General features: G+C 55.4%; 2 protein-coding genes across 6 annotated transcripts in view; one reads left to right on the top strand and one right to left on the bottom strand.

Annotated features, from left to right (window-relative positions):
* Positions 1 to 20,932, top strand: part of SZT2 (SZT2 subunit of KICSTOR complex) — a 56,297-nt gene extending 35,365 nt beyond the window's left edge. For 3 of the 5 annotated variants that reach the window (XM_082053960.1, XM_082053959.1, XM_082053962.1), the window contains 26 exons: positions 63 to 227; positions 798 to 882; positions 3,413 to 3,601; positions 3,723 to 3,920; positions 4,271 to 4,440; positions 4,621 to 4,787; positions 5,237 to 5,334; positions 5,882 to 6,014; positions 6,129 to 6,256; positions 6,552 to 6,682; positions 7,158 to 7,340; positions 7,784 to 8,054; positions 8,275 to 8,354; positions 8,701 to 8,826; positions 10,552 to 10,757; positions 10,880 to 10,973; positions 11,984 to 12,064; positions 12,423 to 12,497; positions 13,577 to 13,642; positions 14,882 to 15,095; positions 15,374 to 15,557; positions 15,869 to 15,991; positions 16,237 to 16,738; positions 17,046 to 17,162; positions 17,570 to 17,638; positions 20,188 to 20,932. In XM_082053960.1, coding sequence (XP_081910086.1) covers positions 63 to 227; positions 798 to 882; positions 3,413 to 3,601; positions 3,723 to 3,920; positions 4,271 to 4,440; positions 4,621 to 4,787; positions 5,237 to 5,334; positions 5,882 to 6,014; positions 6,129 to 6,256; positions 6,552 to 6,682; positions 7,158 to 7,340; positions 7,784 to 8,054; positions 8,275 to 8,354; positions 8,701 to 8,826; positions 10,552 to 10,757; positions 10,880 to 10,973; positions 11,984 to 12,064; positions 12,423 to 12,497; positions 13,577 to 13,642; positions 14,882 to 15,095; positions 15,374 to 15,557; positions 15,869 to 15,991; positions 16,237 to 16,738; positions 17,046 to 17,162; positions 17,570 to 17,638; positions 20,188 to 20,331 — 3,999 coding nt within the window. In that variant the 3' untranslated portion in view covers positions 20,332 to 20,932. The remainder of the gene's footprint in view (positions 1 to 62; positions 228 to 797; positions 883 to 3,412; positions 3,602 to 3,722; positions 3,921 to 4,270; positions 4,441 to 4,620; positions 4,788 to 5,236; positions 5,335 to 5,881; positions 6,015 to 6,128; positions 6,257 to 6,551; positions 6,683 to 7,157; positions 7,341 to 7,783; positions 8,055 to 8,274; positions 8,355 to 8,700; positions 8,827 to 10,551; positions 10,758 to 10,879; positions 10,974 to 11,983; positions 12,065 to 12,422; positions 12,498 to 13,576; positions 13,643 to 14,881; positions 15,096 to 15,373; positions 15,558 to 15,868; positions 15,992 to 16,236; positions 16,739 to 17,045; positions 17,163 to 17,569; positions 17,639 to 20,187) is intronic. The other 2 variants (XM_082053963.1, XM_082053961.1) reach the window with 1 other exon arrangement.
* A 593-nt stretch (positions 20,933 to 21,525) lies between these two features.
* On the bottom strand, positions 21,526 to 24,507 carry HYI (hydroxypyruvate isomerase (putative)). The gene is made up of 8 exons (XM_082053805.1): positions 24,298 to 24,507; positions 24,106 to 24,217; positions 22,907 to 23,021; positions 22,683 to 22,761; positions 22,444 to 22,493; positions 22,187 to 22,256; positions 21,874 to 22,008; positions 21,526 to 21,663 (listed from the first exon to the last, which is right to left on the bottom strand). The coding sequence occupies exons 1-8, from the start codon at positions 24,491 to 24,493 to the stop codon at positions 21,575 to 21,577; spliced, it is 846 nt and encodes a 281-aa protein (XP_081909931.1). The 5' UTR covers positions 24,494 to 24,507; the 3' UTR covers positions 21,526 to 21,574.
* Between the last annotated feature and the right edge of the window lie 2,572 nt (positions 24,508 to 27,079).

Raw genomic sequence — 27,079 nt, 5'->3', positions numbered from 1 at the left:
AGTATCAGAGCCCCGGGGCATCCTGCTCATCTCAGATGAGTTTTAAAGCTTTCTCTCTGCAGTTTATCCAGCCCCCCGGGACACCGCCCACAGAGGTCCTGCAGTTCGCACTGCCGCCCTCTGCCCTGCCCTGGCTGCACGCGGTGGCCTATTATCTGCGCCAGAACCTGCTCATCTTCCTGCACACCCCGAAGTACACGGACAGCAACGTGGAGCACCACTTCAAGGTGAGGAGGGCTGCAAGCTGGGACAGCAGTCTACCCAGCTTCTAGCTACTGCTGGTGGCATTTATGGGGGCAGCTCAGTCATTCTGTTGCCAGCTCTTCCATGTAGTGTTAAGGAGGAACTGCCACTGAATTCTGAAGCCTGGAGAAGTTTCACAGGACTATAAGCAGTTCCTGTTTGGCCTGGTGTAAACTTTGACAGGCTTTGTTTTGATTCGAGTGGTCACTTGCTATGCAAAAAGCAGCAGCCACAAAGAAGTCCTCCTTGCATGGCTGCTTCAGATATAAGGACTGAAACATGAGGATTAATAGAAGTCTGGGAGCAGCCACCCACTTGCTCAGCATGGCCATAGCAGGGACAGAAGGGGAGGCCAGATGTATGGTGCCATATAACTTGCACAGAGCTGCAGAAGGGTCCTCCTGCCCAACAGTGGCCAGGGCTGTGCTGGCAAGCGTTTTAAGTAGGTCTGGATTGCTTGTTACAGGCATGGGGATGAGCTCTGCACACACATGGGCCTCTGCTTCCAGTTAAGGCAAGTTCTCTAGTCTCTACTGCTGTTCTTTTCTCTTTAGCACTACTTCAACCACAGTGGGAGCGTGCCTGACCAAGATCTCTATCTGTACAACAAGCCGGGTGGCCAAGGCACAGGTGGCAAAGGTACCATGCTCAGCTCATTTCTGAAAGAGGGTATGAGGCTGTGTGTTGAAGAGCTGTTTCCCATGTTGGAGAGCTCTGAGTGACTGAGAAGGGCCAGTGTCGGGGCAGCACATTCCTCCAGTGGCTGGGAGGTGGGCAGGGTGTGTGTTTGCAGGACTGCATGCCCTTGCATGTGTGGTGGAACAAGACAAGGCCTCCCAGAGAGCAACTTGCCCAGCTTGGCCTGTTGCTGTGGGAAGCAGCTCTAGGTTGCAGGAGCTGTGCGGCAAGACACAGTGAGACCTTGGTGAGTGTGGGGCACAGAGGCTCAGTGGGGCTGGAGCAGGGACAGTTGTTGCGGGAGCCTTGCCACAAAGGTGTAGCTGAATGCTGCGTGTAACTGGGTACAGGCTGCAGGGGCAATACCGTTGCTCTTTTCTCTGGAGTGCTGGAGGAGGAATTAGATAGATCTCATCCTGCAGCAGGCTGTCATGTCATGTTTTGTCCAGGCCATGTGGTCTGTCATCTGGCTATCGTGTGTCTTGTGCCCCTCATGCACCGTCTGAATGTTCTTCTGTTGTGTAGGTACCATGTCGGACCTTGTGCAGCACCTCTTTCCACTCTCCCGCTTCCAAGGTAGCACCTGTGGCTCCAAGTATTACTCCGGTTGCCTTTCTCATGCAGCTCTCTGGCCCCTCTGGTCCCTGCTGTCCTTGTTTTCCTTGTGTTGTGGCTTCAGCTCTGACTCCTGTGTGTGTTTGTGTATGTGTGTCCTTTTAGCTGAGGCTCCTCTTTCTGTTGGCTGGATAAATGAGCAAACAGAACCTGCTGCTCTGAGGTGGCAGCTCTGCAGTCCCTGGCTGTTGAGGGTCCGTGTGCTGCCCTGTGAGCTTGCAAGCAGTGAACTCCAAAAATCCTTCACCTTTTTTTCCCCACAGGTCCAAACAGGCATCTTCTTCCTGAGGAAAACAGGTCATGGTGTTTCAGCCGTGGTTTCATGCTCCAGGGTTTAGCATCATCACTCTCCCAGGGTCTGTGTCCTAGGATATGGATATGATAGAGAAACCTGCCAGAAAGGGAGAGGCTGAAGGGGCTCAGTGTGGGAGTTTATCTGGAAGAAGAGGGGAATAACGACATCCTAGTCTGAAATTACCTGTATGAACAGCCACTGTCATTCTGGTGGGCCCAGGGCTGACTGTCAAGCCAGGCAGATAAGGAGTTTGTGCCCTTTACTGTTTAAAGAGAGAGAGTCTGCTTGGGAGAGCTCGTACTGACTGTCATGTGGGGCAGATTTGCTGTTCTGGGTGAAGTCCTGGTCCCCTCTACTTTTGATATTTAGGAAATCACAAATTTATCTTGTTTGCTGGATGGTGGGTTGTACCTGTGCTTATCTGAGGAAGAAACATGCCAGAGTCTGCTCCAGAGCATCTCTAGGATAGAGCAACTCCTGTACTTCTCTTCAAGCAGAGGGATGCTCATAGGTGTAGAGTTTCCTTTCCTCAGTGTGAGCGCAAGGGAGCTATGTGCTGACTTGAATGCCCACCTCTCTCCTTTGGGAGCAGCTCTCTCCATTCCAGTACCCTCTCCCTTCCATCTGGCATGTCTCAGAGGAAAGGTTGCTGCAGAGCTTATGCTTCGTTAGGAATGATGGAGAGACCAGGTGGTTGTGCTGCTGATCAGACCTGGGCACAGCCTGCTGAGGCTGGATTTGTCTCAGTGCAGGGAGGGCACCCGTGGTGCTGTGGATCCATCAGGTGCAGCTTGGTTGCTTTGTGGCAGTGGAGTCTGGTGTCATCCCATCCATGCTGGGATGGAGAAGGACATAATGTGGGCTCAGCAATGCAGTGGGGTGGAGGTCATTTGCATCTGGGCATGTCACCCTTGGGTAGTGTTGTGGCAGCTTTACCATCTGGTCACCTGAGTGCTGGTTTAGCTGGTCAAGGCGCTTTGAAAGGAAGTGGGAGCATGACGGGACTCACAAGTCCTGCTGATTGGAATGCATGTGGAAGGCACCTGATCTTGTGTGTGTGTACGGTGAGGAGGGGGGCTGCGAGTCTAATCTGCAAAAAGGTGTCACATATACAGGTTTACTCAGGTCCTTCATAGCTTAGAGAGGGCTGCTGGAGAGCATCTGGACTCTGTACTCTGTCCCTTAAGAGGACAGGGATAGTGAGCCCCATCCTGGATTTCTCTGTAGTAAAGGCCCTTCTGGGGCCAATGGAGATACTTTCCGCCTGCATATGAGGCTGGAGAACCCAGGAAGCTCGTGCAGGGCAAGGTGAAAGCTGCTGTGATGCTGCAGGAGAGAGATTCTTGGAGCGCTGAGGACACCCTGTGCTAAACACCATGCTTCTTACCCTGGCTCCCCACAGGCACAGCTGGCCTCTGCTCCCTGGGCTGCATCCCCTCCTGTGGGCCCTGCCTGCAACGTGGCACTGTGCCACCCAAGCAGTGACACGACTGTCCCAGTGCAGGGTGGCAGGCTGTAGGCTGGGATTGTAGAGGTGCACCCAGTACTGGGCTGACGGAGACTCTTGGACTCTCCCCGCAGGAATCGCTTGCATTGCATTGACGTTTGTGGATGAGCACGGCAGCCCCACCTCGCTGCCCCACGGGGAGAAGCCCGACCCTCTGAAGCTGCCTTTCTCCTCACCCATCATGGGCCTGCTGCAGGAAACTGACTTCGAGAGCCTCACTGCGGTCAGCAGGCACCAGCCAGAGCCTGGCACCCCGCATTCAGGTAGGGAGCAAAACACGCCACGAGCTGCCAATACCCTGTTGCCTCCACATCCTGTGGGGCACCTCAGCAGGCTGGTGAAGGTGTGGGTACAGAGCCGTGCAGGACTGCCCTTTCCCCACAGAGCCCTGCGTGCTGGTGCGCCTGGATATCTGGGAGAAAGGCAACATCAGCCTGCTGCAGCTGTCGGAGAAGCTGCGTGGGGCCCTGCGCCATGCTCTCTGCGACGCGGTCATGGAGTTCCTTGTCCTGCCAGCCCCGCTGTGCGTGGAGACCACCTGCCCCTTGGGTGCCATGGATCTGGAGGAGCTGAGCTCTGCAGGTGAGAGCCCAGCCGGGACAGCCACCTTGAGCCCCCAGACACCCTCGCTCCTTCGCCTGGCCTGTGGGAGCTTGGCTGTGTGGGGGGAACTGGGACTGGGGGGGTTGGGAGGGAAGAAGGTGCTCTCCCCTCTGCAAGCAGTACTGTGTGATGTCTCAGGGAAGATGCATTATAGAAGTTTGAGTTGGAAGAGATGCTTAAAGGTCTGTCTGCTCCCTGAGAATGAATCTACTTTGCTGGGTGTTGCTGAGAGCTCTCTCCCTTCTGGCCAGCCACAGTGGGGTACATGGAGATACCGTCAGTGTTGCAGTGGGAAGCTCTGGAGAGTCTGATTCGCTCTGTCTCCACAGGAGGCCTAAGGAGGACCATGTCGGAGACCAAGGGCCTGGCCATGGCCGCTGGTGGGGCTGGCAGGAGCTGTCCTCCACCCTTGCACTACACCTCTGCCCCTTCGTCCAGTTCTGGAGAGCCAGTGACACCCACAAGCAAGCTGGGACGCCGCAGTTTCTGGGACATGCTGGTAATGTTGCCGAGGGACCAGTGGGGAGCAAGGCCTGTAGGTTCTCATGATGTGTCAGGCCAGGAGGAATGGAGAGGAGGGATCTGTCTGGGGTCAGGAGGCTGGTAGCGGGGTCTTTGAGATGAGAGCTCTAGCTGGGTTGTGCATGTGCATAGCATTAACTTACCCCCTTCTCTCTAGAGCAAGGCAGAGTCCTCAGAGCTGGGCAGCCCCAAGACTACTGACGACATCGTGCTGGAGAGGCCGGAGGAGGCTCGCACGAGGCGGCGGCACAAGACTGAGAGCGTCAAGCAGCATCCAAGCCAGGATCGGGCCACAGCAACAGCTGAACTGGAACAGGCACAGAGGCAAGCACAGCCGGCAGGCAGGGCCACTGGGGTGTTGTTTCTCCCTGTCTGCTGTAGAGTGTTCTGCAGCCCAACATCCTGCTGGCTCTGTCTGCATCTTAACCCACTGGACCACATCCCCTTTCCTTGCAGTTTTTCCCTGACACAGACAGTTAGGGGAGCTGTTTTCCACACACAAAGCCTCCATCCTTATTGCTGGAGTGCTGCTGGGAGCACTGCTGTTTTTCCCTGCCAGAGATCCCTTCCCTGCGGCGTGGGGCCCCACGCAGCACCTGACACCCCTGTGGCTACTGACCCAGAGGGACCAAGCTCAACAGCTGTAACAACCCAAAATAGGGGCTCCCTGGGCACTCCTCTGAAGCTGGGTGGGGAGAGACTGTCGCACCTTTGTACCTTCATTGCTGTTGATTTTGATCTGGTATAACTGTGCTTCCCTTTCCTCTTCCCAGGCGCCGAGCCTGTCAGTTGGAAGAAGGGGATGTAGGTACCATGCACCCACTCTTCAGCCAAACCTGCCAGCAGTGGATGGCATTCATGAACCACCTGGGTATGTACCTCAGGTTCCTGCTCCTCCAGATGGTCTGGGAATGGGCCTTTCTCCCCGGAGCTCCGAGGACAAGTGCCTACATGACACCAAGCCATCAGTCTTCATCCCTTGTTGATCTCCACCTAGTTACACAACCTGTCTATCCCTTTCTGGATACCTCTCACTTCAGTGTTTGCACATCCTCTCACACCTGCTGGCAAGGTAGAGCTGTCCTCCTCCTTCTCCTCTGATGAGGAGTAAGCTGGGGACCAAGGAGTAAGCAGAGGAAAAAGTGCCATACTCAGAGCTTGCAGGGAGTTTGGTTCAGGTCCTACTTCAGGCAGAGCCTGAAACCAGAGGGTATTTCAGCCTTTGTCTTCTCCTCTTTCCATCCAAGGTCCTTATTCTCCAGCTCTGCCTGTCTCAGTCCCTGACAAGGCAGGAACTTGGCCTGCTCTAGGCAGCAGGCCTGCAGTGGGGCTCCCTTAGCCTTGTCTGCTGCCCAGGTGGGGTGAACTTGGCTCTGGGGCAGCTTGACGCCTTGTCCTATAGTACTTCTTCTATGCAGGGTGCCCATCAGTGCAGCAGTGCTCGTTGGAGATTGTGTCCCGTTTCCTCCTGTCCTCCATCCTCGTGGAAGTGGTGAGCCTGGTCACTGCCCTGGCAAACGATACCACTGTCAAGGTGTTTGAGCAGATCTGGTGAGTTATGCGGTTCATAGGTGTCTGTTTGGCACCAGCAAATGCCCATCAGCTGTGCCAGCCTCTACTTCCATGGCTCTACTTGTCAGCCACCTTGGCTGCTCTTCTTTGCAGCTGCCATGGGAGCTCTGCCTTCCTGCCCTACAAGCCTGGCCAGAGCGCCAGCCCTCGCCCCGCTGCTGTCAGACACTTCATCCTGCTGGGACGCAACTTCCAGCAGTGGCGTTGCAGCACAGAACAGGGTGAGTACCCGGCCAGGCGCCACAGGACCGTGTGCTTGGGGGTCCTTGTGGTGAGAGATGTACAAGCAGGGCTCCCATCTTTGCTGGGACAGGCTGCTTGTGCCCAGAAGTGTGCAGTGGGTTGTCTGTTTCCTGTTCCTGACACCTTATTGTCAGATTTTCTTATAACTACTTATTTCAAGACAAGCTGAGCAGTACTGTGACACAATATCCTGTCGTACTGCCTTAATGGTGTGTGCGGGATGTAAGAGCAGGATGAGCTGGTACTGAGGGTCACAACTCTGGCTTCTTCCAGCTCACAAAGGGCTCCAGCGCTTTGAGGCCATGGAATTCAGCTCGGCAGAGAGAGGCTCTGATCCCAGCCTTGTTGGACGAGATCTGGCGCCCCGGCAAAGGTTCCTCTTCATGGAGATCGTTGATAAAAAGGTAGCAGTAGTGCCTGTGTGATGTTGTCTCATGAAAGCCAGGCTGTGCCCAGCTGGCCCAGGGCTAGAAGGAGGAGAGGAAGAGTGTCCCTGCAGGCAGGAGCCCTCTGAAGCAGCTGTGTAGGACATCTCTGTTTATGCCACAAGCAGAGCTGGGGGTTCCCTGCAGCACTGTGGGGAGTGCTGGGGGGGCAGCAGCCTATGCTGTCTCTGACTTCAGCTGCCCCACTGGACTATAATCGCCCTTTCCCTCCCCACAGCACGGCCCACCTCAGTGCTGCCAGTGCAAGTAACACCACTGCTGTGGCTGTTAACAGGGAGCTGTGGATGAGCTGTTGCCACCGTCCCTCTCCCAGCCTTGTCATCTGAAACTGGCTGCAGAAAGTGCCACCCAGAGCACCTGGGGCAGCCTGTGTCACCATGCAGGCCCTCTCTGAGTAGGTCCTTCAGCCTTCCTCCGTGTCCTCTCTCTCCAGCTGACACTCTACACCTACAACTGGTCTCCAGACCTGGGGGCCAACCTGAACTGCTCGCTGACTCGCCTGCTGCAGTGGCAGAACGCCCGGTCCCACATCGTGCACTGCCTGATCAGCCAGAAGCTGGGACTCTTCCACCACCACTGCTTCATGGACACACCATGGCATGAGGACAGCAAGCAGGTAGGGTACCCTGCCACTCAGGGCAGTCTTTTCACCCTCAGGAGAGGCCTTGGCAGCTTGAGGCTCTGAGGAAGGTTGCAGACGCTTCTGTGCTTGTGTGTGCTGGTTGGCAAGGTGTCTCCAGGTGCTCATGTGTCCAACTGTGGCTGTGTCCAGCCAGGCACTTGCTGTCTGCTCTTGGAGGCATCCAGAAGTGGGAAGGTTCTGCTATTGGCAGCACTTATCTGTGACTAGATTATTTAGGATGGAGGAAGCTGTGGAATGGGCTTCCCGCTGCACATTAGGGCCATGCTGGGCCAAGGCCTGTTCTCCTCAGGACTGGTGAGGGAAAAGGTAGATAAAAAGACATCTGCAGATGGCCAGAATTGGCTTTACTCTGTTCTTGTGGGTCCTTGCTCCAAGGCTGGCAGTAAGGAGTCTTTCCTGGGTGTCTTTTTGCTTAGGAGCCAAATCCTTTCCTGAACTCCACTTTGGAGGTGGATGCGCTGATCCGGAGCCCCTGCCCCCCACCTAGCAAGGAGCAAGGCCGGCTGAGCAGCTCTGCCCGCAGCCTGCCGCCTCTGCACTTCCATCCCGATGTGGTGCCCTTTGACGAAGCTCTGCGGGATGTTACCACCATCAAGCGCATACCCCACGGGCCTGAGTTGGGACCTTTTGACCCTGTGTCTTGGCATGGGGCCCAGTTCCTGGAAATCAAGAGCATGGAGAGAAAAGGTAAAGCAAGGGGCCTGGTGTCACGAGAGCCTGCCTAACTTGTCTTGCTTCTGGAAAAGGAGCTTAGAATGAGCAGAACAAAAGTTCTGGTGGAGGGAACAGTTCTCAGCTCTTCCTGCCAGGGTGCTGTGAGGGGATAGCTGATGGCTGGTGTGGGAGTGGAGTGTCAATACTTGGGGCTGTGGCTTGATAACTCCTGTGGCTGTTCTCTTTCCTCCAGAACTGGAGAAGCAGATGAAGATTGAGAATCTCTTTGTTACCTGGCAGCAAAGATCAGCACAGTCCAACATGCCCATCAGTGTGAGTGCAGCCTGGGCAGGTGGGCAGCAGGTTGGGCTTTTGTACAGTACACTGGAAACACCAGCTTCACCAGGGCAGAGAGAAGCACTGGAGCTCAGAGGGTGCATGGCAGGGATGGTGTTTGGCAGTGAAGCAGTGCTCTCTGCTTGAACTTCTGAGGTTGCTGGGCTCTAGCATCAGACATGGGAATGCACCCTTGCTGCCCAGCACTGGAAAGTCTGTACACTCTGAGGGTTCCCTCTAGAGTTTGATCCTTACTTGAGCAGCAGGGCAGTGTTGCAGACAGCTTGTTCCCAGGCTTGATGAGGGACATGTGCTGTAACCACGTCCCTCTTGTGCTGTGCAGCTGGCAGACCTGGAGACCCTGAAGCAGTCCTCGCGCCTGGTTCACTACTGTGCTACCCCCTTGCTCTTTGACCCAGCCTTCCGGCAACAGATCCAGACTGACCAGCAGGGCAAGGTGGAGGGGAAGGTGAGTGTCAGCCATACCAGCAGGGTTGGGCCTTATGCACTGAGGCAAAGGATGGCTTTGCAATCTTTTCCCAAGGCAGTGCTGCTCTGACCTCACTCCTGCATTACAGGATGAATTTGCACCCTGTAAGATGGAGACTGTGAAAATCCTTGGTTCCCCAAAGCCTTTCTCCTGTATCTACACCATCCTTGGGGAAGCTCAACTTCCATTTTCTACCCAGGGAATTCAGGGCCCAATCTAGCAAAGCCATCAGAGAGTGCTCTCTGGTACTGATCTGTTGAGGAAGCGAAATTTCACTTTATGCATTGAGCAGGCAGACCTGGAAGACCTTGCCTGGACACAGCAAATAGCTGGAACAATTGAAAGCAAACCAGCTGAATCCTGAGCAGGTTGCAACCTGACAGACTCTAACTGGTGCAGATCCCGCACCAGCTGTTCACGGTCTGTATGTGTGTGAGAAGGGAAGAACAGGCTGTTGTAATTTATCTAAATGTCAAAAGGATTCTGACAGGGTCTTTAAACGGAGATTGCTACAGAAATTGAGCATTTGCAAGAGAAAGGAAAAGTATCATCACAAAATGAAAACTTCACTTTCTTTTTGGAACAGAGCAAAATAAAAATTGGTTATTCAATTTGAAGAACCTGGCAGCAGGGGTTTCAAGGTTGTGTATTGGGTTCTATATCTCCAGATCATTTATTGCAGTGCATATGAGATGCCAAGCTTTGCAATGCTGTGTGACTGCTCAGATTGGTCAGAACAGACAGAGACTGCAAGGAGCTCGAGAGGGACCTGAGCAGCCTGTTAAATGGAAGGTATTGTGGGAGTTGGGACCTGGTTCCCACTAAAACAGAGCACAATGTGGAGAGGAATTTGAACTCCTCCTGTATTGTACACTAGCTGCAGAGGCTGTACAGAGCAAATGGCTCTGTGGATTTCTTCAGACCATGAACAGTTGTATGCAAAAGGCAAACCATTGAGAGCACATCAGCAAGGGGTGTTAGTGTTATGGGGTAACATTCCAATACATGTCTAAAATACTAGTGTATTAATGCCTTCATCTAGACAGTATGAGACCAAGCATATTGTAGAAAAGGCACTAAACTAGAAACACTTGGCAAAGGTCAGAAAGTAGCCAGAGAGACCACAGGTCAAGAAGGTGCTCCTAGGGTAGATGAGTGAAAAGACAGATAGGAATATGTTAAAAAGCCACAGGCTCGAAGCAGAGAGATCAAGAAAAGACACCTCAGTCTCTCACAGCACAAAGACGAGGAGTATTCAGGACATCAAATGAAGAACTGAAAATTGTTAAAAGAAAACACTCTTCATATTCAGTGCTACTGAACTACTAGTAAATCTTGAGAAGTCAACAGGATTCACAAGGTGACTGGACTCTTACCGTGGCAGTAGGAGCTGAAGCTCTGAGCTTTGTGTGAACCAGTTGCAAGCCACTAACATTTTGCGGAAGCCGTTCTGTGGGAAGAGATGTGAATTTTCCCCTTCTGCCAGGGCACCTTTTCCTGCAGTCTGTTGCAGCCTGGCTAAATCTTGGATCTTGCGTTTCAGCACATGCAGTAGGACAGTGTTTGGGGAACCAGCTGTTAGTGCTCTCTGGCAGAGGGAGGTCTGTCCTCTGCTCATCCAGAGCAGCTGGTGGTGTCCCAGCGAGTGTCACCTGTTGGGGCCAGATGTGGCAAGTTTCTTTAGGAAATTATTTTCTCTTCCAGAAGCGCCACCGCTCAAATGACTCTACAGCTTCAGGGAGGGACCGTAGCCACAGCTGCGACTCAACAGAAGCGCTGCCCTGCAAGGTGAAGGAGGAGCCCTGGCTGCAGGAGATGTGCAATGCCTTCCTGCAGCAGTACATCCAGTACCTGCAGAGCATGGGCTTCATTCTGGTCCAGGTGCGGCCACCCTCACCCACCACTCGCAGGTCAGTGACATTCTGGGAACCCTGTTGTTGGAGAAGGGCCAGCACACTGAGCTGTGCCCTGGTTTGTCACAACAGGAGATGTTGGCTCCCCTGCTCAAGGCTCTCTCTGCTGTCATTTCCAGTAGCACAAGCCGGATCCGAGCTCTGGCAGCGATGGGTGTGGAGGGGAGAGGGTCCTTTTCCTACACGAAGCCAAAAGCAGAGGGGAGTCCAAAGGTGAGCGTGTGTCTGTTAGAAGGGTAGAACTGGGGTGGAAGTCAGGCTGTGCAGTGAGGCAGTTCTGGTTGGCTTTTGAATAAGTGTCAGACAGAAGGGATGGGAGAGGGCAGGGAAAGGACTGAAGCCAGAAAGTCTGTCTAGATCAGCACCCTCTTTGGGATGTTGGACCAGATGAGACCTCCTTGTCTTCCTACCTGCCCTTGTGCAGCCCTCAGAACCCCTTCCTGGGATTGGATGGAACCAGGGCAAATTTCAGAAGGACAGCAACAGCTTTGAGGTGGCTCAGGATTGGAACAAGGTGATCTGGGGCCAGGACAGTTGCCTTTAGGTATGATTCTGGAGGTTTACCTGTCAGAGAAGCTTCAGCATCTATGGTGAAGGGCAGTTCTGGGGCAGAAGGATCTGTAGTTAGGGTGAGATGAACACGGAAGTAGAAGAGATCAGAGAAGATAACGGTGGAATGGTTCCACTGTGAGAGCCGGCTGTAGCTTTTAATTTCTAAAGAAGTGGGAACTAGGGAGGAACAGGACAGAGCCCTACCAAATCCCAGCTGACCTGGAAAGGGACTGACTCCTTGCTATCTTATTTGATAAAAGACTTAGACACCATCAAATGAAAGTATTTGGAGAAAGTTTCAAAGCAAAAGGGAGTGTTTCTTTGTGCAGCAGGTAACAGTGGTCTTTATGAAAATGTTCTGTGAACAGCAGCATCACCCCTCAACTCACAGAGTCCTTGAACTCTAGGGACACCGTGTCCTGAGTAAGCAGGAGTAGAAGGGAGCAGCATGCCTGGTGTGCTCTCTTGAGGGGTATTTATTAGGTTTGTTAAAATTCTTTTCACAGTCAGCTCTGGCATGTCTGCTCTCCTCCTGCCAGTGAGGGTGCTCAGTTCATGAGGCTCCTCTATTTCCATTTCTGCCACAGGCCCTCATGGCAGCCTCACACCCTGGTGTGCAGGCTGCTGTCCTGTGCCAGAGAGCATCTCCAGCTCTGTCCTTCTCTTCCCAGAGCACAAGCCCAGCTGTTGCCACCTATCACCTACAGAGAGCACTTCCCGGGGGAATTGTGCTGATGGAGTTGGCCTTCCAGGTAAGAAAGAACAAGAAACAAAATACAATCTTTTGGGACAGTCTTCAGAAGTGATAAAGTGGGTGAATGAGAGTGCAGCAGGGACGTGTGGTCCTGCCTCTTCCATGCTCCTGCAGGACTGTGGATCAGTTAGAGATGGTAAGAGTTGCCTGGAGCAGGGCTAATAAGGCACAGCACCAGGTGGGGTGCTCTGTGCTCAGCTGTGTGCTGGCTGGGCCAGTTTGATTTAGACAGGAGGGGAGAGAAAATATGGAGCAAGAGTGTCTGGGACACAGCCCAGAGGGTGAAGCATGGGGGCTGTTCTTGTTCCCTGGAGAGGCTCGAGGCCTGTGCTGTGCTCATGTGCTCTCTCCTCCAGGGCTATTACTTCTGCGTGAAGCAGTACGCGCTGGAGTGCTCGCGGATCCCCATGGGCCAGTCTGTGAACTCCCAGGTAACGGCTTTGCAGGCACAGCTTGTGCTCCTCAGGGTCAGGGGCTGCTTTGGGGCAGGCAGTGATCTCAGGGATAGGGTGGGCGTTTCAGGTGCGGCAAGTTCTGGAGAGCTCTGCTCCCTCTGCCTGGAAAAGCAGAGCTGCACAGAGCCTGCTGCAGCCACATGTCCTCCGTGACATGCTGCTTGAGCAGGTCTGGAGTGCAGTGAAAGGGGGTGGGAGGTTTGGCAAAAGGGTGACTCTTGTCCTAGCTTCAGAAGCAAGATAGAGCAGGCTGGGGAGAAATAGGAGCAGTTCTGGCAAAGGTCACTGCTCCAGAGAAAGTCAGTGCATGGAAAGCCAGAAGCTCTGTGCTTCCCTTGAAATAAGAGGGAAGGGGAATGGGAACAGGGATCTGTGAACATGATTTGCTACCCTTTGTCAGAGGAGATCACTTTTCACACCATGAGCCCTGGTTCTTGACACCTCTCTACCTTTCTCTGTAACACCATGGGGTTGCCTGCTCTCTTCTCTTTTGGTGTGTCAGGGTGTCTCCTGCCTGTCCCCAGGGCACTGGGCGGCTGCCTAGAGGCTGGCCAGCCCCAGCCTGTCTGAGGCAGGAGGTGTCCATGACCATACTGTCCTTTCCAAGGTGGCTCTATGGAAAGGCTGCATCTTATATATGCCAAAAGTGGCTCCCCTAAGCTTTGAGCCTGCCACAACCTCACCTGAGGATTTGCTGAGCTTTTCCTGGGCAGCCCGCATGTGCACAGGGCAGGGTTCCAGGCTGCAGCTGGCATTGCAGGGAACATCTGGGCTCTCTCTGGCTGACTTAGGAAAAGACTTTTCCTTGGTTTGCAGTGGGAGGGGCTGGTCCTAGGAGCAGCAGGTGACAAGTGTGGGGCTTCTTGCAGGGGCCTAGCCAGTCTTTCTGCATGCTGGGACTAGACCAAAGTTCCTCCGAGCATCGCAGTTGTGATCCTCTGCCCCTTCTCTCCCCTTATCCCATCCCGGGCCTGTGCAGGACAGGCTGGATGCAGGAGCAGGGGTGGGCAGTGCCTTGTCCCTCTTCCCACTGGCTGTGCATCTCTCTCCATCAGGGCACTCTTACAGCCAGAGCTCGCAGCAAGAGCTGCATGGGACCCAGCTCCGTCTCTGAGTCTGCGGTACGTTTTCTTCTCCCACTGCCACGCTGGGCACAGCAGAACCTGCCAGTGCAGGGCTGAACCTCCCACTGGCTCTGCTTCCACCCGCCTGCCCCAGCACCAGCACCTCTTGCCTCCTCTGCCCAGTGCTGTCCGTAACGCTATGTGCCCCACTGGGCAGCCCAGCTTGGGAGGAGGATAGCGTGGGCCCTGGGCGCTGGCATGGGGCAGTGCCTTGTGTTTTTTGCTCTTCACCCTGTGTCTTTCCTGGGGCAGAGCTACAGGCTCCCCTCTGGGCTCGTCCTGGCTGTCTGGGTTGTCTTCTGGCTCATGGCAGCAGCAATGTGGGTGGTGCAGAGATTGAGGGCTGCCTGTTCTTGTGCCAATGCCTCCTGCCTGCTGGTTTTCCCTGCTTGCCCTCTTCTTAAACCAAGGGTTTATGCTGTGGGTCAGAGACCAGAAACACATTAAAACTGTGGGCTTCTAACATGAGGGTAATGCTGAGGTCTTCACCAATGCTATCCCCTGGCACAGGAGCTGCATCTGTGGTAGGGGCATGGCCAGGGATGTGTGTGTGGCGGCCGGGGCTGCTCTGGTAAAGGACCGGCACACTGAGCAGAGGGGATGGCCCTGTGCAGGAGGGGTCCTCTCCAGGCACAGCTCTGACAACCAGCCACTGCTGGATCTGCCTTCCCAGCAGCCATGCTGGGTCCCTGTTAGTTGCTGAGCACAGGGTTTTAGCAGCTTTTTTGTTGCCCATCTCTGGGTCCAGTCAATCCCCACAGGCCCTTGTGCTGCCTCCTGCTCTCCAGGGGCATCCAGGGAGTCAGTCTTTGCCTGTAGATCCAGAACTGGCTGGACCTCCAGCCCTGGTGTGTCCTGTACCTGCTCAGGGACTGGGCAGTGCAGAGCAGCACTTGCTGAAAGGAGGCTGTGTCCTCCTCCACAGCCATGTCGCTTTCAGCTCAAGGTGGGGCTGAACCTCATACCAAAAGGGAGGCAGTGCCCATCGGTCCCTCCTGTTGCTGGAGACCAAGAGTGGGGTCAAGTGTGTAAGGAGCCACCGAGCTGTATCCCTCAGGGCGAGGCTTGCAGGTCTGCTATTTGCACTGTGCACACAGCTTCTCAGCTGCATTCTGCTCTGGTGTCGGGGTAGGAGGGGCTGCACTGGCTCTGCCATGCTTTGTTGTCAGCAGGGCCTTGCAAGAGGGTGTGAGGTGCTTGGTAACATTCCTGCCTCGACTTCTTATCCCTCTGCAGCTCTCCATGCTCTTCACAGAGGAGTGTGACAAGGTGCGGGACCTCATGCACGTGCATTCATTCAGCTACGATTTCCACTTGCGTATAGTCCACCAGTATCTGCTGGGTTCCCACATGACACTCCGCCAGGGCTACCATCTCACCAGCTTCCTGGAGGATTTCATTGCCCACCACACAGACATCCCCAAATTTGGCCGCAACCATGTTTTCCAGGGTGAGTAGCTCAACATGTCATCAGTCTGGGGTTGATCACCAGCCCATAACTTACCAAAGCTTCCTAAGTACTTTACAAATAAACCTGACCCTGGGAATATCCGAGGACATGGCAGGGGGAGGGTGACATGAGGGGCCCAGCTCCAATGGAAGTCCTTGGTACCCTGGTGTGTCAGGGAGGCGGGTTGCTCTAGAGCTCTGTCCCCAGAGTGGTTTGTAGGACAGCAGCCAGGAGGCACTGAGGGGCTCCTGTGATAGCAAGGTGTCCTCCTCTCTTAGGCACGCTGGCCCTCCCCACCAACATGATCACTGCGCACCAGCTGTACAACTACATCGCCGACCATGCCAACACCTACCACATGAAACCTTTGCGCATGGCCCGGCCAGCCATGGGCAGTGACAATAAGAAGGGTACACCAGGCACAGAGCAGAATGAATACGCGCTGGTCTCTATTTGGAACAGGTGAGTGCATCTGCAGCAAGTTCCTGGAGCTGCTGGAGATCAGTGGGTCCCCCTCAGTGCGGGGACATTGCCCCAAGGTGCCAGCAGAGCTGACTCAGTCCTACATGGTGCCAGGCAGCAGTTCTGCCCAGCTTTTCTGAGATGGCCAAGAGGGGTGTTGTGCAGCTGTGCACATGCATTTTCATTTGCCATAGCACTTCTGAGGAGTCCTGCTGTGTTGAATTCCCCATGCCAAATAGTTTTGCTGTAACCAGGAGCTCTGGGGAGAACAAAATGAGGTCCCCTTCATACTGATGTGCTTTTGCTCCCAGCTCGGGCTCCTACAAGGACTCTGAAGGTCTGCGTCATCACGATGACTTTGATGTGTCCCTCCTGGTGTGTCACAGTGCAGCACCGTTCGAGGAGCAGAGTGAGGCAGAGAGACGGATGCTCCGGTGAGCGCGAGGGGCCCAGAGGCAGGACACCAAAGCTTTCTGGTTGGGGAGGAGGACCCTGGGAGGGACTGGGTCTCTCTGGGATGTCACAAGCAGGTTTGGTGCTGTCTGGGCAGGATCCTCACTGAGGACTGGGCAGCGTGATATCTGTCCTTTTCTGGGCAGAGAAGCAGCCTTACTGGCAGGGACAGAGAGGCCCATGATTCATTTGCAGCCAGGTCACAAGTGGGTTTTTTTTGTCTCAGCTTGCGCTTCTACGTCATCATGACGAGCCAGCGGGAGCTCTTCCCCCGGCTCACGGCCGATATGCGCCGCTTCAAGAAGCTGCCGCGGCTGCAGCGGGAAGTGCTGGAGCCTGTAGTGGGCCGGGCGGCGTGGGAGGCAGCAGAGCCGGAGACGAGCCTGGGGCGGCAGCAGCCAGCAGAGCCGGAGCTGTGGCAGGACGTGGAGGACAGCAGCGAGTTCTACGCAGGGGGCACACAAGTCAAACTGGGGCCTGGGCTCTTCTACACCTCACCACTGTTCCCCTTGCTGGCCTCTGAGGTGGCCTCAGCCCAGAAGCAGCTCAGCAGCATGGTGCAGCTGGCCAAGTGCCACTGCCGCAGGGACAACCTCTGGAAGCGCCTCTTCCTACTGGAGCCTCTGGCTTCTGACAAGTTGAAGCTGGGCAAGCTCTCACTGGTGGAGCTGGAGGAGCTTCTTGACGCCGTGCATGGGAAATCCATTGCTGATGTTGACCCCCAGCTGGTGAGAAGTCATAGTGCACAGCAGTCCTGTCCTGTCCTGGGGAGGGAGTGGTGGGGCAGGTGAAGGGTCTGCAGGGCACATCTCTTCCTGCTTGGTGGGAGGATAGATCAGGAACATGGTTCCTGGCTGGCAGGGCAAGGGGAGGCTGCATGGACCTGTCTGTGGCTAGTGAACGGCACTAGGTCAGTGTGCCTCAGCAGGCTGTGTGGGATACGTTTAATCTGGGGTCTGAAGGCTGCTGTAGCATTATAGCTGCTGGTGCCATTGCTAGAAGGAGGCTGAAATCAGCCCTTTTCCATGCCTGCAGGGATGCTTCCTCACAATGACAGTCTCCTGGTACCAAAGCCTCATCAAAGTGCTGTTGAGCCGCTTTCCCCAGAGCTGTCGGCATTTCCACAACGCTGAAACCGGCACCCAGTACCTGGTAAGACAGCCCATCGTCCACCTGCAGCCTGTCCCCTGTCCAAGGCCCCTGCCTGGCATGGCTCCTTGCAGTGTGAGCCTGGTGTGTGCTGTCAGGACACTGTGGGCGCTGTCATGATGTTGCTCTCCACTCCGCTACTGGTGCGGTGTGAGGTGTGTGCTGCTGTGGCACAGCAGTGTCTGTGTGCTGCCCCAGGCAGGCAGGACACTTCACACCAAGAACCTCAGGCCACATAGAGCCGCACTGTTTGGCAGTGTCACCTGTGGTCCTGGCAGACTTGTACCTTCACAGCTCTGTCATGCCACTTGTCCTTCACGTCAGTGTGTCCCTGAGTGGGTGTTGTTCATATCCCTGTCCTGAGGTTTGTGCTGTCTCCTTTGCAATGTGTGCTGTGGCTCTCTTGGCAGGTTGTGCTCAACCAGAAGTTCACGGATTGCTTCGTTCTTGTGTTTCTTGATTCCCATTCAGGAAAGACGGTAAGAACTTGGGAACATACAAGCAGCTATATTGGCTCAGGCCCTGAGTGTAGATTCATCCAGCAGTTGCCAAAGGCAGTTGCCCATGGGGAGAATAAGAGCAATTCAAGAAACTTGTTTACAGCTACCAATTAGCGTCCCAGCATCTGACAAACTGTGGCCCAGGTCTGTCTTGAGCTAGAGGTGGCCTTTGTGTTTATTTAATAGCCCCCTGCAGCTTTATTTCCTTGGTTAATTTGTGGCATCCTTGATTTCCCAACTTGCTGCTCCATGATGTAATTGCAATCTAACTGAAGAGCTACCTTCCTTAGCTTTTTTTTTAACCTCCTGCTTTTTTCCTATGATGCCCCTTTGTTCTTGTATTGGAAAATGATGAGTGGTCGATTCCCTTTTCCTTCCCAGGGTTGCTTTTGGATCATGTTGTCAGCTGTCTGTCTGTCCAGGCTAAAAAGTCCTTCTGTATTCAGTCTAAAGCCAGATGACACTGGGTCTGGCCGGCGGGGGGCTCACCGGTTCTGCAGGCTGCTCCTGCCTGGGCAGAAAGGATGGGGACCTGCACTGTGATGGTCCCAGCAAACCTGTGTGGGCCTTGGCTTTCACCAGACTTGAGGGCAAAAATACTCTGCTTGCAGCTGGGCTTGTAGGCAGGATGTAGGATGGGTCACAGGGAATGCAGCTCCGTGGAAGAGCAGGGGGTCTACAAGACGGTTCCGTCTACAGTGAGGCTTTTGCAGAGACTGCAGCATCTCTGATGTCCTTGTAAATAAATCAGAATCCATCTTAAAAGCAGGTAGAGGAGGTGGTGCCTGCTGGAAGGCTGCTCCGTGCCTCCTGCCACCTGAAGGTGCAGAGCCCTTCCCATTACGTGCTGGAGCTTTTGTCACAGCCGGTTCTATCCTTGTCACGCCAGTGGTAGCTCAGAGCTGAAACTGCTCTTCACTGTGCAGGTACGCGCTTCCTCCCTGCTCCCCCAGATTCACCTCCGCATCTGAAGGTGGAATTTTGGCTAACTCTGTGTTCTGTGTTAAGCAAGCTGAGTTCTTAAGCCTGCCTTCCCTTCTCCAGCGGCTTCAGTGTCATTCTCCGTTGGATTCAGTGTCATTCAGAGCCCTTCAGAGCTTGGGTCAGCCTTTGTCAATACAGGTGGCCAGGACTGCACCCAGTATTCCTGAGAAGTCTCAGCAGAGCTTTCTGCAATTGTGCTAAGGCTTTTCTGTCCCAGTGCGGTGCTTTTGGTACAGCCTAGAGTGATATTTGCTTTTTCCTGGTCATGTGTCACTGGTCATAGTGTCACCTTGTGGTCATGGATACAATACACCCAGACACTCCATCTCTCCCAATGACTCCCATCTTTTAACAGAAACCCTTTGTGTTCCTCACCCTGTATTTCGCACTTAGTATTCATCCCATTCCTGTGGCCTCTCGAAAGTCTCTAGGGCTTTTTTTGCATTATTCAAATCCTCTTTTGTATTAGTGCCTCAAATTTTATCAGCGTGCTCCTCATCTTTGTGCCAGACTCATTAAAGTACTAGGGAACGTGAGTCCCAAAACCTGTCCTGGAGGACTCTGTTTGTAACCTCTCCCCAGCCTGCTACTGCCCCTTTCAGCACGACCACCTTTGCCTTATAATTTTTGCGTTAATTCCTATCTTTTCAGCTTACCTAAATTTCCCATGTGGCACTACATTAAATCCTTCCTGAAGCTCAGATAAGATATACCATGATTCCTTTTTCTAGACATATTACCTTATCAAAGAGAACTCCAGAGTTAGCACATCACTTTGGTAATACTGAGCTGTATTTTCCATGTGTTTTTTTTTCTCTCCGAGCCTGCTCTAAAGCCTTCTGTGCTGCTGGGCTTAGGCTCACAAATCACTTTCTTTTCCCTCTTAAATGGTGATGGTGCCTTTGCTGGTTTGCAGTTAACATGACTGTTCCTAATGGCTTTACAAGTTTGTTAGGAACCCCTGGCTACTACATATGCTGCATTTCAGCTCTGGAGAAATCCAGTCCCTGTGTCTTGCCTCCATGATACTGATCCAAGTGCACTGAGTTGCTCATCTTTTTCTTCTGCTTCAGCTCATGCAACCTTTTCTTCTGAACCCTGTTCTCTGCTCCCCTCTGCCCTTGCCCTGCCTTGTCAGTACAGTCACTAATGAGAATGAAGCAGCCAGCATTTATTTTTAGGATTGCAGTTATTACATTTAATCTCCTCCCCTTCCCCATTTGTTGCACTCCTACTCTTTGCCTTGAAGAAGAAATTTCCCTCTAATTTCCTTGGAAGCCCCTATTATTGTGGAGGCAGTAGGATCCCCTCCTCTCCCAAGGCTGCTGCTGGGGTTGGTATAACTGCATGGGGGCTGGGACAGAGTGAGTGGGCAAGTCATTGCACCTAATTTCCACCAGGAAAATTGTGAGGAGGTTCAAACGTGCTCTGTCACAGAAGGAGGCACTTTGCTTAGTGCCATTGGCATTTTAGGGCTCGTCCCAATATCTGGGCCAGGGACTGCACAGCACTTGTCTGAATCCTGTTCCCGACCTCCTCCACAGAGCCTCACCGTGGTTTTCCGGGAGCCGTTCCCAGTGCAGCCCCAGAACAGCGAGAGCCCTCTGCCGCAGCTTGTGTCCACGTACCACCACCTGGAGTCAGTCATCAACACTGCCTGCTTCAACCTCTGGACAGGCCTGCTCTAGCACTGGCACGGCATCCCGGAGCAACACATGTACTGGACCTCCCGGTGTGGCTGTGCCATGGGTGACGATGGGGAAGAACAGGTCTCTAGTGGGGGACCTGTGCTCTGGCGCTGCAGGCAGGGCTGCTACTGGCACACGTGGGTACTCACCTGAGGAGCCTGGGGATGGATATGCACCTCCATCGTTCACTGGCTGGTGTGGCCCTCAGTGGACTGTTTGCGGTGGGTTTGATACTGAATGACCTCGAACCAAACCACAAGGGCAGGAGCCTGGCTGCTGTGATTTGGCTGAAGCAGGGCACGTCTCAGGGACATGGCTTTGGCATCTGCAGGTGAGCTCTGCCTGCCAGGAAGGCACGGAGGAGCACACACAGCACGCCTTCTGCACATGGCAGCACCGCACAGCGCTCTGGCTTTAGGTAGAAAGACTCCTGCAGTTCAGGGCTCTGGGCAGTGAGTCTGCCCACATCTGGCCCTTTGATCTCATCAGGAGAGCACTGAATGGGGCAGGAAGGGTGAACTGGACCAGGGGAAGGTTTAATTGAGATGTACATTAAAGCCATTGATGTTTCTGTGAAATAAACTGAACCAGATCCCCACTCATGTGCCAGAGGTTAGGATATGGAAAGCCTCCTGCAGGGAATGCGGAGACAACCCTGGCTGCAGCACTTGATGGATTTGCACCAGTCTCATACTTGCTGCAGAGCAGGAGCAGCAGGGCCGTCAGTCCTGCATGTCTGTGGGCAGGCAGCCCCTGGCCTGTTCTCTTGGTTTGGGCAGCCTGCGTGGGGGCTGCTGGCTTCACTTTCCTCACAGGTTGCAGGGTCAGGGCACCAGCAGCAGCCTTGAGAACCACAGGACCTGGAAGCCCAGAGCCCTCTTCACACAACTCCAGTCACCAGCTGGAGCTGGACTGGGAAAACTCACACCTTTCCCAAAGAGTGAATGCTCTGCTTAGCAGGGGAGGCTGGAAACCTCTCCCTGGGCACCCCTGCAGCCTGGAGGTGAAGGTGCTCTTGTGTACCTCAAGTCATCTACAGTGATGCCCAAACCACCCCTAAATATGATGTGCTACAGATGGTGCTTGAGTAGATGAGGGTCCAACTGCATGGGCTGGCCCAGCAGGGCCTGCAGAAGGGCAGTAGGACATAGATGCTCTTAACTTTGCCTCAGGTCACAGAGCAGACAGACACACTTCTCTGTTAAGCCATTGCTTTGACTTTTATTCCAGTGCTTTTCTTGCTTTACTCTGCTGCCTTGCTGGTCCCACCGTGTTGCAGGCCTCGGCTTTCCCAGTAGGAGCGCAGCCAGCCCAGACCTTCCACTGTGTCTCCTGCAGTGACAATGGGGTCTGCTGCTGGCACTTCTGGGCAAGCTGGAGCAGCTGCTGTTTTGGGCAGGGCTCTTATCCCCAGGTAAGGACCCCAGTGTCCACTGCCCATCCACCCCAGGACACGCCTGCCTTTGCAGTCCCCAGCCAACTGGTCCATGCTGGGACCTGCCAGTGGAGCTCCAACCGCTCACAGCCCACAGGCCCACTCACCTTTTGGAGCATACTCACACCCCACATAGCCAGTGTAGCCAAGGGACTCCAGGAGCTCAAAGAGGTAAGGGAAGTTCAGCTCCCCAGGACTGTTGGGCTCATGCCGCCCTGGCACTTGTGCAATCTGGATGTGACCTAGGGAGGGGACAGGAGAAGCCCTGCCTGCAGCCTTCTTGAGGCATGAGACAAGGTAACCCACGGGCAGCCCCACACCCCTAGCCAGCCAAAGCAGAGTGTGGGGCAGTTGGGCCCCATCTCAAAGCTACTCCTGCCCCACAGCCACAGAGGAGCTGGTTTGGGTGCAGGGCTTTACCGATGAGTGGGAAGTATGTCTCCAGGTTGCGTGACAAATTTCCGTCCATGATCTGGCAGTGAAAGAGGTCCTGTGGAAGAGAGAGGAGATGGGTGGTACAGCTGTTCAGCAGTGAGCAGTCAAGGATGGCTGTGCTACAGTCCCTGTCTCTCCCCATTAGGGGATAACAAGCCCACAGCCCCTAGGACTCCCCTATGGGCCTGTGCAAGGTTTCCTGATGCAGGGTTGGACCCTGGAGATCTTCAATGCTGACTCACCAACTGCAGCTTCACGTTGGGTCGTCCCACCTTCTCCAGGATGGCGGCAGCTATGGGTGCAAGAAACGAGAGACCATAACCCCCAGGCTGGAAGCTTCATGGTGAAGCCCTGAGAACTCTCATCAACTGTGCTCCCTCAGCATCTCCCTGCAGGTGAGGCAACCTCCTGCCTTTCAGACTTCGGAGATCCTCCTCCTTCCTCTCTTGAAGGAGACTTTGGGGAGAGATGTCTGCCTTACCTTGGTGTGGGGTGTTCAGAAAGTAGCGAGGGTCAGTGATGCGGTTGTTAATAGGCTCCACCAGTCCAATCATGTCTTCCTGTAACACAGTGATGTCAGCCTGTGGAGCATCCTGTCACCTCTGCAGCAGGGAGCACTCCTAACCCATGCCAGGCTCGTGGGGATTCTCCATCTTTGGTATCCTAAGAGCTGTACCCACAGAGCAGGGCCTGTTCCCCACTTACCTGGGCCAGGAGGTCAGCAGCGTATCTGAGATTCTCGATGAAGGTGGTTTCCATCTCACCTGCCACTGCTGCTCGGTCTGCACCCAGGGGAACCCGCCCAGCTATCAGGTGGATCCTGCAGACACAGAGAGATCAGCCGCAGGCAGCAGCTCCAGTCTCCAAGTAGCTGGATGGATCTAATAGACCTTCATCTGCTGATGGAAAATGGGGCCAGGCTGGGGGAGCAGACATAGAAGGTTAAGAGGAGCAGACATAGAAGGTTAAGAGGAGCCATCTCTCATCCATGAGGCACGACAGGCATCAGTGAGCTGCAGGGCCACAGCCAGGCACCATACCACCGCAGTACACGCAGGAACATCTTTGAACCTTCTGCCTGACAAATTGCAGACCTTGATTCTTGCCTCTCTTGGCAGCTGCCTCCAGCTCTTTCATCCTGGGGCTGGAGCTTTCTTGGGGTCTCATTCCTCTGGGGCTGCCCTGAGGCCAGCAAGATGGGCAGCAGGTGGGGTGCTGCCTCTGCCAGGGACAGGCTGTCGTGTCTCACCGCTTGCTGACTTCGAGCAGGGTGGGGACAGTGGCCAGTGCTGGGCTATGCCAGGCTCCGTGTGGAGCGCAGTGGCCAGGCAAGGCTGTCCAGCAACCAGCTGGGGAAGGCCGACGGGGAAACAAAAACCTTTTCAGTCTACCCGTTACCAGCAAATGCAAATGGTTCTGGGCAACCGCTGACCTGCCTGGCCCATGCCCCTGTGGGGCTTTGGACTGTGTTACTAAGGGAAAGAATGATGCAAACTAAATGGAATAAAAGGGCCACGTTGGTTTTCTGAAGGAGGTTGTGCCAGGCTCATTGCATCTCTTACAGCATCTCTGCTGTGCTGTAATCAGTGCGGCCTTCAACAAAGCAACTGTTGTGGTGTCCTGGAGAAAATGACTGGTACAGTTGGGGAGGAAAAGGAGAGGATTATCAATGGGGTCTGTTGTGTGGAGGTGTAGACAAGAGCCTCCATGGCAAAGGGCAGGGTTGGACAAGGGTGCCTGGCAGCTCTGGCTCTGCAACAAACCGGCTCCTGCCTGACGCAGCCAAGCAGGGGGACACTGCCGGAGAGGCTCCGGGACCCGGCGGGCTGCAGGCTCAGCGGTGCAAAGGGCAGAAGAGCAGGAGAGGCGCGCTGGCGCTGCTGGGGGTCGTGCCTCGCACCTACCTGGGGCAGCCCACCGCCCGGGCGTACTGCACGGCCGCGGCCAGGCCCTGGCGGAACGCGTCCTGCCGCCCCGGCACGGCCGCCAGCCCCATCTCTCCCTTCTCCGGGTCCCCTAGGAGAGAGCGGCGGGGTCAGCGTCACCGGGGCACCCCGCGCCCCCCACCCACGCACCCGGGCAGGAGGCGGCGGTACCGGGAGGGGTGTTGAGCAGGACGATCCGCACCCCCGCCCGCTCCGCCGCGGCCCGCAGCGCCTGGGCCGGGCAGCCCGCCGGCCAGGCTGCCTCCACCGCCCCGAACCCGGCGGCCGCCGCCGCCTCCAGCCGCGCCGGCAGCGCCGGGAGCTCCGGGAACAGCCAGGAAAGGTTGGCGGCGAAGCGCAGCGACATGGCGGGCGGCGGGGCGGGGCCACGAGGGGTGCGGGCGGAGCCATGTGGAGTAGGGCGGGGCTATGGGGGTAGGGGCGGGGCTATGAGGAGTAGGGGCGGGCCCGAAGCGCAGCCCGGCTCGTCCGTCCCGCGTGGTCCGCGGGACCCACCCGTGGGGCTGCTGGGGGGTCCCCACCAGCTGGGGCAGCGCTGGAGCGCAGTGTCTCCCCAGCAGCCGGCGGCTCCAACGCTCTGCCCTGCGAGCGTGTGATGCGGTGACAGTTCCAGCATGTGCTCATGGCCACAGCGGTGGGCAGTGCCACGGGGCCTGTGTGGGTCAGTGGCCCCACGCTGCACCCCAGCAGGCAGAACTGGCCCCGTGCTGCCTGCAACACTATCAGAGGGGCTGGGGGACAGGGGCGTGCTGGGGTGGCCACTGCGCAAGGTGGCTGGTGTTCTCTCTGGGAAAGGTATTTTGCCAGGTGTTGGCCTGACATACACACCGTGCTGTGTTAATTGGTTTCCTGGGGAGCTTGTCTCTAACAGTGTCTCATTATGCAAGAAATGCTTTCTCTTTTGTCCCACGTTCTGCATATTTTACCATAAAATGTTCACCTCCACTTCTGCAGAGCTTTGGCTCCAGTGTGCGGGAGTTCAGTCTCTGCGATGCCTGTGACCAGCTCTGCATCCCCAGCTCCTGTCCCCTGTGCTCTGGGCATCTTTGGGCACAGCTCGCAGCCTGCACACGTGGGGTGTGTGTCCTCTCCAGCCCGCGGCTGCCCAGGGCTGTGCTGTGACTGGCAGAGGCGGCACTGTGAGCCATGGACATTTTGCAGCCCCTTATGCTGAGCCTGTTCCTGGGGGCTTTCACCTGCCTGCCCGTGCCTGGAGAGCCCTGCGTGCTCCAGCTCCTCCGTGACCGCAGCAGAAGTCCTCTGCAGCCCTCAGCCCCATGGCCCGCTGCAAGCCCCAGCAATTCACAGCAGTTTGGGAGAGCCCAGCAGCAGCGCTGCCTTTGCAGAGGCCAGGCACAGCCAGAGCTTTTTGGTGGGAGGCTAGGGCAGCACCAGCAGAGGGGAGAGAAGTGGCGAAGCTATCCATTAAACAGTCCCAACTCAATTAAGGCTATTGATTAATCACTTAGAAGAAGCTTGATGCAACTTCTCAGTAACAATCCAAACTGTCTCTAGTGACAGACAGCGGTGCAGGGGAGTAGCATCTGTGTCTCCAGCACACATGTCCCCAGTGTCCCCAGTGTATGTGTCCCCAGCCCACATCCCAGTGCAGGTCCCTAGTACTCATGTCCCCAGCACACCAGCTACCCCCTGCCCACCGTGCTGGGGGACCTCTACGCCTTGCATATGTCCTTCTGCAGCTTTGCTCCATGGTGCATGGGGGTTGCACTTCCACTTCAGTCACTCCCAGGGGGTGCCTGAGTACGCTGGGCTCAGCACCAGCTGGCGGATGGGTGGCAGAGCCACAAGGGGAGCCCCAGAATCAAGGGTGGCAACTTCCTGGCCCAGGGGTACAGCCTGACCGAGTCCCTGCACCTTGGGACTGGAAAGGTGCCCAGGAGGTCGTGTGTCACTCCAGCCACAGCAGTCCTGGACACATGTCCAGCTGTAGGCTGGGCACTGGGCAGGGGCAAAGCCCTGGAGGCAGCGGGTGGGAGTGGGAGAGCTTTGCTGGGGGACACACAGCTGATCCCCAGCATGTGGGTGACTCAGGCAGCGGGATGGGAATGCAGGGAGCCCTCACAGCAAACCTGCCCTGCCAGTGACAAGCAAAGCTGCTGGGCTCCACGCTGAAGCATTAGTGGCATCTTTATATCTCTGGTAACACATAGCATTGATTTTCTCTCGTTATAACTGCAGTTCCTGCATTGCAGGCTGGTGTTTTGTCACTTTACCTTGACAAGGTGCTGTGGATTAACTCCGCACTGTGCTACTTGCGGCTCTGGAGCCATGTGCCACGGCAACACTGGGGCCTGCACCCGGCACCCACGGTTTGGGGAGCTGACAGGAGTGTGGGGTCAGACCGGCACCTGTGTCCCCCAGGGAGGCGGGGAGGCGGCCGAGCACGTTGCTGGTGCAGGAGTGCAGCTCAGTGCTGAGCATCCCTGCTGCCGCACGGAAGTTTTATTGGCCCAAAGAAAACGTAGCTCCTGCACATTTTATTACAAAGTTGACATTTCAGCGCAGACCTGGCGCTGGCCTCTATGATGGCAGGGTGGGGAGGCGGCTGGTGGCCCCCACGCCCCAGCACAGTGCCTTGGGGTGCCCCATGGTGCCAGCAGCGGCAGCTGAGCCAGCCTCCCCAGATCCCAGTGCAGTGGGGGTCACCATTCCTCCCAGGACCCCATAAATCCACCAGCTCGTTGTGCTGTGGGGAAGGTTTTATCTCTCTCCCTCTTTATGAATCACATTTTAATTTAAATTGACATTTCTATACAGAAATGTCTAACTACCTGTCCCCAGGCTCTGGGGCGGCTTGGTTGGCACCCCAGGGGCTGGGAGGGCTGAGGCACCATGGGCTGGGGTGGCTGGATGGCACCATCCCACTGGGCCTTGTCACCCCCATCTCTCCTGGGTACCCCCACACCTCCCC

This window comes from Streptopelia decaocto (assembly GCF_964273445.1).
Source record: "Streptopelia decaocto genome assembly, chromosome: 5".
Lineage (NCBI taxonomy): Eukaryota > Metazoa > Chordata > Aves > Columbiformes > Columbidae > Streptopelia > Streptopelia decaocto.
This window is presented reverse-complemented; position numbering and strand designations above follow the sequence as displayed.

Coding starts and splice junctions, on each gene's coding strand:
- HYI (XM_082053805.1), bottom strand. CDS start 24,493: ATGTCGCTGCGCTTCGCCGCCAACCTTTCCTGGCTGTTCCCGGAGCTC. Junction 22,494..22,682: donor TCTGAACACCCCACACCAAG/GTAAGGCAGACA, acceptor TTGCACCCATAG/CTGCCGCCATCCTGGAGAAG. Junction 22,257..22,443: donor CCAACGTGAAGCTGCAGTTG/GTGAGTCAGCAT, acceptor TCTCTTCCACAG/GACCTCTTTCACTGCCAGAT.